Source organism: Scyliorhinus torazame, chromosome 21 (genome assembly GCF_047496885.1).
Source record: "Scyliorhinus torazame isolate Kashiwa2021f chromosome 21, sScyTor2.1, whole genome shotgun sequence".
Taxonomy (NCBI): domain Eukaryota; kingdom Metazoa; phylum Chordata; class Chondrichthyes; order Carcharhiniformes; family Scyliorhinidae; genus Scyliorhinus; species Scyliorhinus torazame.
Genome location: NC_092727.1, coordinates 123,071,624 through 123,084,101, shown reverse-complemented (window position 1 = coordinate 123,084,101; position 12,478 = coordinate 123,071,624). Strand labels below are relative to the sequence as shown.

The following is a 12,478-nucleotide window of genomic DNA, read 5'->3' as shown; positions in this document are numbered from 1 at the left end:
AATAAGCGATATTCATTGGACAGATGGAGACTGGCCCAATTGTTCAAGATCCCGTTGCAATCCTAGATAACTGTCTTCACTGTCCATTATGCCACCAATCTTGGTGTCATCTGCAAACTTACTAAACATACCTCCTAAATTCTCATCCAAATCATTAATATAAATAACAAATAACAGTGGACCCAGCACTGATCCCTGAGGCACACTGCCTCCAGTTTGAAAAAAAACCTCTCCAACCACCCTTTGTCTTCTGTCGTCAAGCCAATTTTGTATCCAGTTGTTTACCTTACCCTGGATCCTGTGAGCTTTCATAGAATCATAGAATCTACAGTGCAGAAGGAAACCATTCGACCCATCAAGTCTACACCAGCCCCTGAAAGAGCACCCTACCCAAGCCCACACCTCCACCCTATCCCCGTAACCCAGCAACCCCACCTTCTTTTGGACACAATGTGGCAATTTAGCGTGACAAATCCACCTAACCCGCACACCTTTGGACTGTGGGAGGAAACCGGAGCACCCGGAGGAAACCCACACAGATTCCGCGCAGACAGTGACCCAAGCTGGGAATCGAACCCGAGTCACTGGCGCTGTGAAGCAACACTGTGCTACCGTGCCGCCCTTTATTTAACCTTATGCAACAACCTACGGTGCAATACCTTGTCAAAGGCCTTGCTAAAGTCCATGTAGACAACAGTGACTCGCTGCCCTAATCATCAGCAAACAGGCAATAAGCCATGGGACTTAGGAGCAGGAATATAGGCCATTCAACCCCTTAAGCCTGCTCCACCATTCAATTAGACCATGACTGATCTGGCTGTGGTCTCAAGTCCACTTTGGCCCTGCCCCCTCCCCACCCCTCCTCCCATCAAAGATCTGTCGAACTCAGTCTTGAATAAAATCAATGACCCGCAGCCCCCACTGCTTTCTGGGGACAGACTAATGCAGTGTTCTTCAAAGTCGGGGGCGCGGGTCGCGGGCGGGTGTCGGGAGGGTCGTGGAGCCGTTGTCTGCGGCGCTCCTGATTGCGCAGATCCCCGCGCAGCACCCGGCTTTTCATAATGCAGGCTGCAAGCGGCCGCGAACATGTTACAAAAGATATTTGGCCGCATTGCGCATGCGCGCCGATAATCGGGCACGCAGGCGCAGTGCGGCCGCTATTTTTTTAAACGGTTGCAGCTTTTTGTTTGACAAGTTCTGTAGTGGTTTTTATTCATTTATTTTATTCATTTAATTTTTATTTATTTTATTCATTTTATTTTTTTTACAAGTTCAGGGGGGTTTTATTCATTTTTTTCATTTTTTTTTTTACAAGTTTGGGGGGGGGGGGGGTTTATTTGATAAAATCTTACAGGAAAAAAATTCTGAACTTTGGACAGATGGAGACTCCATACTTTCCGACACCGGAAGGATTCACCTTCATCCAACAGGTTCCATTGGAGGAGCGCATACGAGGGCCAAAGGGACCCAAAACCATTTCCTCCATTTTTGTCAGCAGCAAACAAGGTAAGAGAAAATGGTGGGTTGAGCAGTTCGGCCATGTGGGTTGCGAATGTCGGCTGGGTTGGGTCCGAAGGAGGGCCGGTTGGTAAAAATGGGTCCCAGGAAAAAAAGTTTGAAGAACACTGTACTAATGACCCTCATAGACGGAAAAGTTCTCCTTATCTCCGTCTTAAAAGGGAGACTTATTTTTAAACTGTGTCTCCTAATTCTAGTCCTATTCTTCCCAAAAGTGGAAACATCCTTCGGGGATCCACCCTATCGAATCGTCTTAGGATTTTATGTTTCAATTAGATAATTACTCATTCTTTAAACTACAGTGGGCATGGAAGTGTTCAAAGTTTCTTCATAAGAGAAGCCCTTCCTGCCAGGAATGAGCCGAGTGAATCTTCTCTTTAATGCAGTTCTATCCTCTCTCCTGCAGAGCACCGAATATTAAAGAGAGAATGCACATACATACATTTGTATGGATAATATAAATGTGTGTATGTGCAAGTTTGTGCATCTGAAATCAAAACACTCAAAGGAAAAAAAATGATACATCAAATGTAGCAAATGCCAGAGGGTGGGATTGGCTAGTTGCTGCCACGTGTGCGGAAGGTGTTCCGGGAGCGGCTGCTATGGCTGCGGATGGAGAGCGAGGAGCTGCGGGAAACCGCTCGCCTCCTCCGGAGCAGCCCCTCTGTACCCGGACCCCTCGGAACAAAGAGGCCGGAGGGACCGCGGGCCGCCCCTTGAGGAGGTCTGTCCGGCCCTGGGCTTGGGAAGCAGCTCTAGGAGGGATTGTAGCAACAAGGAGGGGGGGAGGGCAACAGTTTGTAACGTGACGGTGGGGCGGGAGTTCTGTTACTGACATTAGAACAATGATTTGAGAATATTCACAGAAGGTTTAAAAACATTAGGTCATTCATGAAAAGGGAAGTTAACTCTGGTGAAGCCAGACCAGAATCTGGGAGAGAGAAACAGACAAATTAATATTTTGGTGCAGACAGTGCTTCAAAGGTTTGTGCGTTCTGCAATGCCATTCTGATTCCCCCCAAATTCTACTGCTCTTTTAAATTTCATGTTTCCAGCACCTAGAATCCATTTTCCAGTTTGATTGCAATCAGTCACTAAACGTTAACTGCCCTACTTGTGAAGTGCTTTGAGCAATCTGGGGCTGTTAATCCAAGTTTAACTTTATTTTTTTCAGAATATGTGGAAGTATGTGTGGTACATAAGGCGAGTCCCATTCCCCCCCCCCCATTACAATTGAGCAGTGGGATCTGGAGAGAGGCCTAGAGAGAAAGAGAAAGGAAATTAAAACTTGCATTTATTTAGACAGTATCGTTCACAGCATCTATCCCGAAGCATGTAACAGCTAATAAAGTACCATTGAAGTATGGTCATTGTTAAAATGTAGAGAAATTCAGTAGCTATTATTTTGCACAGCAAGATCCCATGAGGTACAATTGGAATGTTTGTGATTTTTGAGTGAGTGGTCAATCTCGATTGGATTGGTTTATTGTCACGTGTACCGAGGTACAGTGAAAAGTATTTTTCTGCGAGCAGATCATTAAGTACATGGGAAGAAAAGGGAATAAAAGAACATTCATAATAGGGCAACACAAGGTATACAATGTAACTACATAAGCACTGGCATCGGATGAAGCATACAGGGTGTAGTGTTAATGGGGTCAGTCCATAAGAGGGTCATTTAGGAGTCTGGTAACAGCGGGGAAGAAGCTGTTTTTGAGTCTTCATGCGTGTTCTCAGACTTCTGTATCTCCTGCCCGATGGAGGAAGTTGGAAGGGTGAGTAAGCTGGGTAAGAGGGGTCTTTGATTATGCTGCCCGCATTCCCCAGGCAGCGGGAGGTGTTGATGGTATCAATGGATGGGAGGCAGGTCCATGTGATGGACTGGGCGGTGTTCACGACTCTCTGAAGTTTCTTGCGGTCCTGGGCCGAGTAGTTGCCATACCAGGCTGTGATGTGGCCCGATAGGATGCTTTCTATGGTGCATCTGTAAAAGTTGGTAAGGGTTAATGTGGACATGCCGAATTTCCTTAGTTTCCTGACGAAGTATAGGCGCTGTTGTGCTTTCTTGGTGGTAGCGTCGATGTGGGTGGACCAGGACAGATCTTTGGAGATGTGCACCCCTAGGAATTTGAAACTGCTAACCATCTCCACCTCGGCCCAGTTGATGTTGACAGGGGTGTGTACAGTACTTTGCTTCCTGAAGTCAATGACCAGCTCTTTAGTTTTGCTGGCATTGAGGGAGAGATTGTTGTCGCTGCACCACTCCACTAGGTTCTCTATCTCCCTCCTGTATTCTGACTTGTCATTATTCAAGATCCGACCCACTATGGTCGTATCATCAGCAAATTTGTAGATGGAGTTGGAACTAAATTTTGCCACTCAGTCGTGTATGTACAGGGAGTAGAGTAGGGGGCTAAGTACGCAGCCTTGCGGGGCAAGGAGAACTGATTTGTTCTTCAAAGAAAATCATGAGATTCTTTACATCCACCAACGAGGGCAGGCAAGGTCTCGGCGTATGTCTTGTCTGAAAGGTGGGACCCTCAACAGTGTAGCACTCCCTCAGCGTTGACCTGGTTATGTACTGAAGAAGAACTTAGACCAACAACCATCTGAATCTCACCAAGATTGCTACAAAATTTAGCCACAGTTGACAATGGTGATGAGACAGGTTTCTGTTCATTGAGGGCTTGGATGGTTTTAGGTGAATTTTAGAATGCTCCATGTTTTAAGATATCATCAACAAAGTTGGAGTCATCCAGACTCGATGTTAACTCTGTCCTCTCTCCACCGATGCTGTCAGCTGCTGAGATTTTCCTGTTTTTGTTTCAGATTACAGCATCCCACTAACTTGCTTTTATTGACAAAGTTGGATTGCCCCAAAACTTAATCTTTAAGATAATGCTATGAATGTAGGTCCCTTGTACAACAAGTGATGTACTAATAGATGTTTTTGGTGAAGTGTTGGGTGATGCTAATAAGACATGTGCTGATTGCTGTTAAAATAGCGTCAGATGAAATAGGCTTAACACTGAGCGCTCCAGCCAATGCAGAACAACGATGAACAGAGGCAATAAAATGATGTAAAACAACCAAGCCAGCGATTAGAAGTCGTGATCAAACTGTACCAAGCTCCAGTTAGATGGCAGCTTGTGGTTTGCCTCCAGGAAGATATTTTCACAATGGAACCATTGCAGGGAGGATTCACAAGACTGGATCTCTGATATCGGATGTCTGTTGTGAGGGAAGACCTGGAGAGATTTGAGTTTTTCAATATTGAAAGGAGGAAGCAGTGAGACAGTCTTATGCAATTCTATGAGATAGTCAATTGAATGGACAGTTGAACCTGGAAAATGTACACCAAATTAAGTTGCAAATTTAGGACTAGTTGCCGGAGATTCAATCTAGTAAAATGCAAATTTACGACTGATATCAAGAAACTGCTTTTCACACAACGTAACCAACAGATGGAATGACCTCCTGGATGGACGAGCAGAGGTACAAACTCTTGAATCATGTAAGATCAAATAGGAAGCTGCATTGTATAGACTTTATGGCCATTGTGGATAGAACTAAATTGAGTTGGATGGCCTTCACCCATAAATAACCTGTTGCTGTGTGACCAAGAACAAACTTATAAGGGAAGGCAGTTACACATTTGAAATGAAGTAAGTAAGAGATGACCCCTCATACGTGTGTACATGATGGTGAATACAGAACTCTACAGTCTAAACTATGCTAGTAAGGTCTGGGAACAAACTGGTAAAGGACACATCAGCAAGCTCTCACAAAGCAAGTGATGATCACTTTTGATGCAATTCCAAGTAGAGTAGAGAGGGCAGCAACCTTCAGTCATTTGAGAAAGAGTTGAAAACCTTGGGATATGGAAATGTATGTCTTTCAGGATGGATGAGCCAAGATGGTCTTACTCAGCTATGTCCATTTGTTGCAAGCATAAAGGAGAGTATGTTTGATGGACTAAGCTTAAATATTCAGCTTCATTGTTATCTCTAATTCTTGCCCTATTATTCACAGGACACCTCTTGGACCGTCAAGAAAGTTAAATGCAAGCTTTAAATCACCGGTAAGTGATGAGTCCAAAGATAAGTCCAAAGATGTGCAGGTTAGGTGGGATTACAGAGATAGGGCGGGGGGAGTGGGCCTAGGTCGGGGTGCTTTTTCAGAGAGTTGGTGCAGACTTGATGGGCCAAATAGCCTCCATCTGCACTGTATGGATTCGAAAAGCTTCCATGAACCTAAGTCATTAAACTTGCTTTCTAGGGGATTCGCAGAGACTTTTTGTGAAGGTGCGGGAGCAGGGTTAGCCTTACGGGTGGGCAGTGTGGGTGGGAGCTGGGTGCAGCTGCCAAATGTGCAGTGCAGAATGGCTAGCTGTCTCACCTGAGGGGGAAGGGTACGTGGAGAAACAGTGCTAAGATTGCTATATCTGGAAGTAAATATTGCCCATATCTTTTTAAAAAGCATTATTAAAATGCTCTTTACATCTAGCTCTTTCATACTGAGTATTAAATCATATTATTCAAATGGGGAGTCTGTAATTACTAATCTATTTGGAAAGGGGTCCTTCAAACAAAAAAAGCTTTGTCAACCACTGCTTTAGAGGTTGTGTGGGTGTGTAAACGTACGGAAATATAAAGATTAGACAAGCCAATCCTTGACTCATCCTTTGCAATGCTAATATATGTAATAAAACCATTTTTATTGACCATGAATAGCTTTTCCTTTAATGTACAATGTGTCTGGTATGTGATACCGCACAATGTGAAGGGTCCTTCGCTCACTCTGACTTCTCCCCCAGCTAAAAACCCTCCAAGACCCTGAGCTCAGTTCCGCTGGTCTTCAACTTGACCTGGAAAATCTGAAGAAGAAATGCAAAGGTCTCGACAGTCAGATTGCAGGACTGATCTCTGAGTGAGTGTGTTTGCCTTTGTTACAACTGGGTTAGACATGGAGCCACCCAAAACCTTTCTCAACACCAAATCCACCTACTAATTATTTAAACAATTCTTATTAATATTCATACTTGCATAAGACCAGAGATTGAAGTATCTTACACTTCCAACCCATCCCTCTTAAAGGAGACATTGATTCTCGGGAGCAGGACTGTGAATGCTGCCTGCTTATCCTGCGATGTGTCCTGTGGAATATTTTACATTATTTGATTTGCTTCAGGGAGTGAGTTCATTGCAAAGTGCAGCTCTGAGACTTGCAGTACAGGACATTCCCAGATTGGACTCGGAGGCAATAGGTAGTTAGGTACACTTTTGACCTTTGCACTAACAGACTTGAGCGAAGGGATACATCAGCTGGCGTCCTCCTTCTGATCATTTTCTGTAATTATCTCCTTGTGTCGATGGGATGAGGACAGGCCTGGGTGTGATTCTAATGCCCTTCGCAGTCAGATGGTCTGAAATTGACCGCTTTGGCTCACACGACCCCACAGAATAGTTACCTGGGCAAAATGGTTAGAGGTCATTTTGGCCCAGTTGCTAGCTTTCTGGCCTCTGAGTCAGAGGTTTAAGCTGTAGCCAGGATTTAGGTGTGTAATCTAGGCTGAGGAAATTGGAATTAAAAGACTGGTGCCCCAAATGCAAGTCTCATCCTCGATCTGTTTGATGTAACTGTGGTTCTGGTCATCTGCACATACTGTACAGTGATTAGCAGTTTGGGATGTTATGTGAATATTATGCGGCGTGATGTTCTGGTAACCTGGGATACATTCTTTCCACGAGTAACTGATGAACAGATTGGCAGGGTATTCATCTTGACACACTTTGTGGGTCCATGTGCCTGCCATAACGGGGACAATATTTAATAAGTAATTAATTGGATTGACTTCATTGGGAGCAAAACACGGAATGCGTCCAATTTAACTGGGAACATCTGTGGGGCTGATGAATCCGGTTATGGTGATCTGGAATGTACTGCCTGAATGTGCAGGGGAATCGGATTCAATCGGAACTTTCAAAAGGGAATTGGATCACCATATGAGAATGTTTGCAGGACACTGCGGGGGATGAAACAGGGGAGAAGCTTGACTAATTGGATCTGACACCGGGAGGATGGGCCAAATGGCCTCCTGTGTTGTAAGATTCTATGCTTCTATTCATCGCCGTGACACAATTCACCCAGAGAGCCAGAAGGGCCTGCTAGTAAACTTGATTGTGAGTTATTTAATTGCGGACCACTTGGTGTAATTGCATTATAAAATAGGTTACACTCTTGAACTTATTATAGAGGAGATCAGCTCTGGATAACATTAGTGCTTCTCGTTTCCTGCAGCGGGTATACACTGGAAGAGTTGGACCAACACATTGACCAGCTCCACGAATACAATGACATCAAGGACGTGGGCCAGTTACTGTTGGGCAAGCTGGGTAAGACCTCCTTAAATGCTGCTAACTGTGCTTGCAATGGTTTGGCACTTCTCATGTCCTCGGAGCCTCCCAAAACCCATCACAGCAACAAAGCGCTGTTACTGCTGTATCGCAGCAGCCAATTTGTGCACAGCAAGCTCCCACAAACAGCAATGTGGTGATAACTAAACAAACTGTGTTAGTGATGTTGGCTGGGGAGTAAATATTAGCCGGGATGCCAGGAATAGGTGACTCTCTGCCTGGTGATACAGTGCCATGGAATCTTTTAGATCCACCTGAGAGACCGACGGTGCCTCGGTTTTGTATCCTACCTGAAAGGCAGCACATCGCACAGCTCAACTCGCTCAATTCTGAGCTAGATTTCGAGTTCACTTTAATTGTGGATTAGATGCAGAGGGCCCAGTCACGTGAGACCACTGTATGAAATGACTGCCCGTTTGAATCTCACTCAGCGCGGCCACCGAGGATGAACGCTACGCAGCTATCGGATGGGGATTGGTGGGAAGGCTGGCATTTGTTTCCCATCCTTAATTGCCCTTTCAAATGAGTGGTTTGCTGGGCCACCTCAGGGAGAAGTTAAGAGTCAAGCCCACTACTGTTTACCTGGAGTCACGTGTGGGCCAGACTGGTTAAAATGGCTCATTTCCTTCTATAAAGGGTGTTCATTTCAGAGTCACAATCGGTGAGACTTATTTTATTTTCCAGATTTATTTATTGGGATTTGAGCCCATGACCCCAGGGCAATTAGCCTGGGCCTCTGTATTACCAGTCCAGTAACACAACTTGACTATGATCATGCCTTATTTGATAATGCCCTGGGAGGTTTTATCGTGTTAAAGACACTGTATAAATGCAAAGTGTTCTATAAATTAGTGGTTCTACTCTTACAGTCTTACTCCACAGTCTTACAATGTAAGTGGCAGCTTTCGATCATTTGTTACAGCTGTAATCCGAGGGGTCACCACCAAGGAACTGTACGGAGAGTTTGGACTGGACTTGGAAGACTAGACCGCATTGAGAGAGTGCCCCACCTGAATCAAAGGTGGCTGGGAATCTGTACCCTTCTCAATTTGACCTTCATATTGGTTTCATCAGCAAAGATAATGAGGGGAAGGAGAGGAATCATCGGCCATGATCAGAGGGCCACCAGAATACCTGGAAGTGAAACCTGGTGTAATGATGGATACCCAATAAAAGCCGAGTTGGTTTGAAGTAGTATTGGTGATGGATGTGTTGACAGTTGTTGATTTTTGTTTATGGGATTGTTGCTCAGTGTTTCTATTTCATCTTCACATCTGATTCCCCCCCCCCCCCCCCCCCCCCCCCCCAACCTTAGCGCCTCCTTGTTCAATATTTTATACTCTGCCCATCCATTCGGAGCAGGAGAGTTATACTGATGAGGTGACAACCAGTTTGCGAAATAACCTCCAGTTTGACCACCTAGAAGCTCTCCAGTCAATCCATAAAGGAATGCTTCCTAAACAGACATTAGTCAATTTAGGTGATCGTTGCCTCCGTTTCCAGTGAGTGTCGGAAGGCTGTTCCGTCAGCAGGGTATCGCAGTTGAGTCCAGTTCTGGTTGGTAAGGTCATTTCTGCATCAGGGGTCACTGGACAGCGATCAGGAGCAGAAACTCAATACATCGTCCATAATCTGATTCCTGGGTACTGAGTGCACCCCCCCGGGTGACCATCAACTCTGTAAGATTACTGAACTCTAAAACATGCCACAGATTAAATCTGCACTTGACACTTCGTTGAGATCAAATTGTGTCAATTTATGAACCTTTTGATTTGATTGTTGTTCATTAAAGGTGTTCAATTAAATCAATCTATTCAGTTTGTGGTCTGGTCCATTTATTGTATGAGAATTAATTCATGACCATCAGTTCCCCCTTCCAATTTGTAGACCTGTGCGTTTGCGTTGAGAATTGAGATTGTGCAGGGCAATCTAATCGTCATGTGTCACTTTGCAAGTGTGAGCCAGAAGTGCTCTTAACAAATGAAATACTCTACGCTAAACAATGCCCAATTTATTAGAAGATTGAATTTTTTAAAAACTTTGGTTAAATATGGATAAATTAATACAATATTAGGACATTGGCAATGCATTATAGTAACATGGAGGATTGAGAATCCCCACCAGGGGGAGCCACATCCATATCTTTGTAAATGTAGGAATATGCCAACCTGCACACTCGGTCAGGAACAACTCTTTGCACTGGAACATCAACATGTTTTGGGCAGACCAAAGAGCATCTTTCACCGAGTTGAAGATACTCCAAACACCAACTTCAGGAAAATCCTCTCGGGTCAAGTCCATTGTTTCTGTTTCACTAACACTGCTGTTACGGTATACAGCTACTTGAAACAAGTTTGATTGTACCTGTGCTCGCCTCCCTAGCTGTAACCTCTAGGAGTTCAATCCTGTTTTATATGGACTTAACATGTGCACTCTTTCAATCAACATGCAGTGAGTGCACTTAGTATTGGCTTGAATTTTCTGTTTATCTGATCTGTTGACAAATGCTTATTCTATTTTTTGTTGATAGAGCTTAGGTTGGAAATGACAGAGCAGGCGGAGAGAGCGCCTGGAGGCCATCAGCAGCACTTGAAGGAGTATAGCTGGTTTAGCACACTGGGCTAAATAGCTGGCTTGTAATGCAGAACAAGGCAGCAGCACGGTTCAATTGCCATACCAGCCTCCCCGAACAGGTGCCGGAATGTGGCGACTAGGGGCTTTTCACAGTAGCTTCATTGAAACCGACTTGTGACAATAAGCGATTATTATTATCCAATCTAATCCAAAATCCACAATCAGATCCAACTGCTCTACACAAACCTCATCAACATGGTTTTGTCATGTGAGAGTACCTTTAAGAAATGGGTGTTTATAAATGGGTGCGTATATAAATGTATATAAATATCTAGTGAGAGTACCTTTAAGAAATAGGTGTTTATTACTGCAGTGATGGCAGAGTGTGGGTGGAGCTGGGCTGTCTGTCAGCTTTTTACTTTCGTTTTAGGCTGTTTGCTGCAGGGTGGGTTTTAGTTTAGTTTTCAGAGCTGGATAGCTGCAGTCACAGCCAGAAGGTGTATTAGAGTCTCTTTGTAATCTAAGGACTAAATCGATCCTGGTGATTTAAAACTAACAACCGTAGTGACGTTAACCCTGATGTGCTTCTGGTAAAAGGTGTTTTAAGTCTTATGGATGTTAAAAGGAAAGCTTAAAGGATTACTTACTGTTGTATTCTTTGGGGGTTGTACTGAATTAATGGTTGCTAAGATGTTCACTATGTTTTAAAAAGGTTAACTTCAGTTCATAGAATAAACATTGTTTTGCTTTTAAAAAATACTTTTCCATTTCTGCTCTACCACTGACGTAAGGCTCACCGGCCTGTAGTTCCCTGGATTATCCTTGCTACCCTTCTTAAACAAAGGAACAACATTGGCTATTCTCCAGTCCTCCGGGATATCACCTGAAGACGGTGAGGATCCAAAGATTTCTGTCAAGCCCTCAGCAATTTCCTCTCTAGCCTCCTTCAGTATTCTGGGGTAGATCCCATCAGGCCCTGGGGATTTATCTACCTTAATATATTACAAGACGCCCAACACCTCGTCTTTTTGGATATCAATGTGACCCAGGCTATCTACACACCCTTCTCCAGACTCAACACCCACCAATTCCTTCTCTTTGGTGAATACTGATGCAAAGTATTCATTTAGTACCTCGCCCATTTCATCTGGCTCCACACATACATTCCCTTGCCTATCCTTCAGTGGGTCAACCCTTTCCCTGGCTACCCTCTTGCTTTTTATGTACGTGTAAAAAGCCTTGGGATTTTCCTTAACCCTATTTGCCAATGACTTTTCGTGACCCCTTTTAGCGCTCCTGACTCCTTGCTTAAGTTCCTTCCTACTTTCCTTATATTCCACACAAGCTTCGTCTGTTCCCAGCCTTCTAGCCCTGACAAATGCCTCCTTTTTCTTTTTGACGAGGCCTACAATATCTCTCGTTATCCAAGGTTCCCGAAATTTGCCGTATGTATCTTTCTTCCGCACAGGAACATGCCGGTCCTGAATTCCTTTCAACTGACATTTGAATGCCTCCCACATGTCAGATGTTGATTTACCCTCTAAACATCCGTCCCCAATCTAGGTTCTTCAGTTCCTGCCTAATATTGTTATAATTAGCCTTCCCCCAATTTAGCACATTCACCCTAGGACCACTCTTATCCTTGTCCACCAGCACTTTAAAACAGACTGAATTGTGGTCACTGTTCCCGAAATGCTCCCCTACTGAAACTTCTACCACCTGGCCGGGCTCATTCCCCAACACTAGGCCCAGTATTTCCCCTTCCCTGGTTGGACTATCTACATATTGTTTTAAGAAGCCCTCCTGGGTGCTCCTTACAAACTCTGCCCCATCCAAGCCCCTAGCACTAAGTGAGTCCCAGTCAAAATTGGGGAAGTTAAAGTCTCCCATCACAACAACTCTGTTGCTTTTACTCCTTTCCAAAATCTGTCTACCTATCTGCTCCTCTATCTCCCACTGGCTGCTGGGTG

The 12,478-nt window shown here is 44.4% G+C and overlaps 1 protein-coding gene across 1 annotated transcript; it reads left to right on the top strand.

The window, feature by feature from the left end:
- The first annotated feature begins 2,093 nt into the window (after positions 1-2,093).
- Positions 2,094-9,751, top strand: swi5 (SWI5 homologous recombination repair protein). The gene is made up of 5 exons (XM_072487441.1): positions 2,094-2,242; positions 5,551-5,599; positions 6,335-6,447; positions 7,819-7,913; positions 8,857-9,751. The coding sequence occupies exons 1-5, from the start codon at positions 2,121-2,123 to the stop codon at positions 8,919-8,921; spliced, it is 444 nt and encodes a 147-aa protein (XP_072343542.1). The 5' UTR covers positions 2,094-2,120; the 3' UTR covers positions 8,922-9,751.
- Positions 9,752-12,478: the final 2,727 nt, after the last annotated feature.

Bases quoted from the DNA above. Each gene is read 5' to 3' on its own strand.
- swi5 (XM_072487441.1), top strand. From the start codon at position 2,121: ATGGCTGCGGATGGAGAGCGAGGAGCTGCGGGAAACCGCTCGCCTCCT. The intron at 5,600-6,334 runs GTAAGTGATGAG...CTTCTCCCCCAG, and splicing joins ATGCAAGCTTTAAATCACCG to CTAAAAACCCTCCAAGACCC. The intron at 6,448-7,818 runs GTGAGTGTGTTT...CGTTTCCTGCAG, and splicing joins ATTGCAGGACTGATCTCTGA to CGGGTATACACTGGAAGAGT.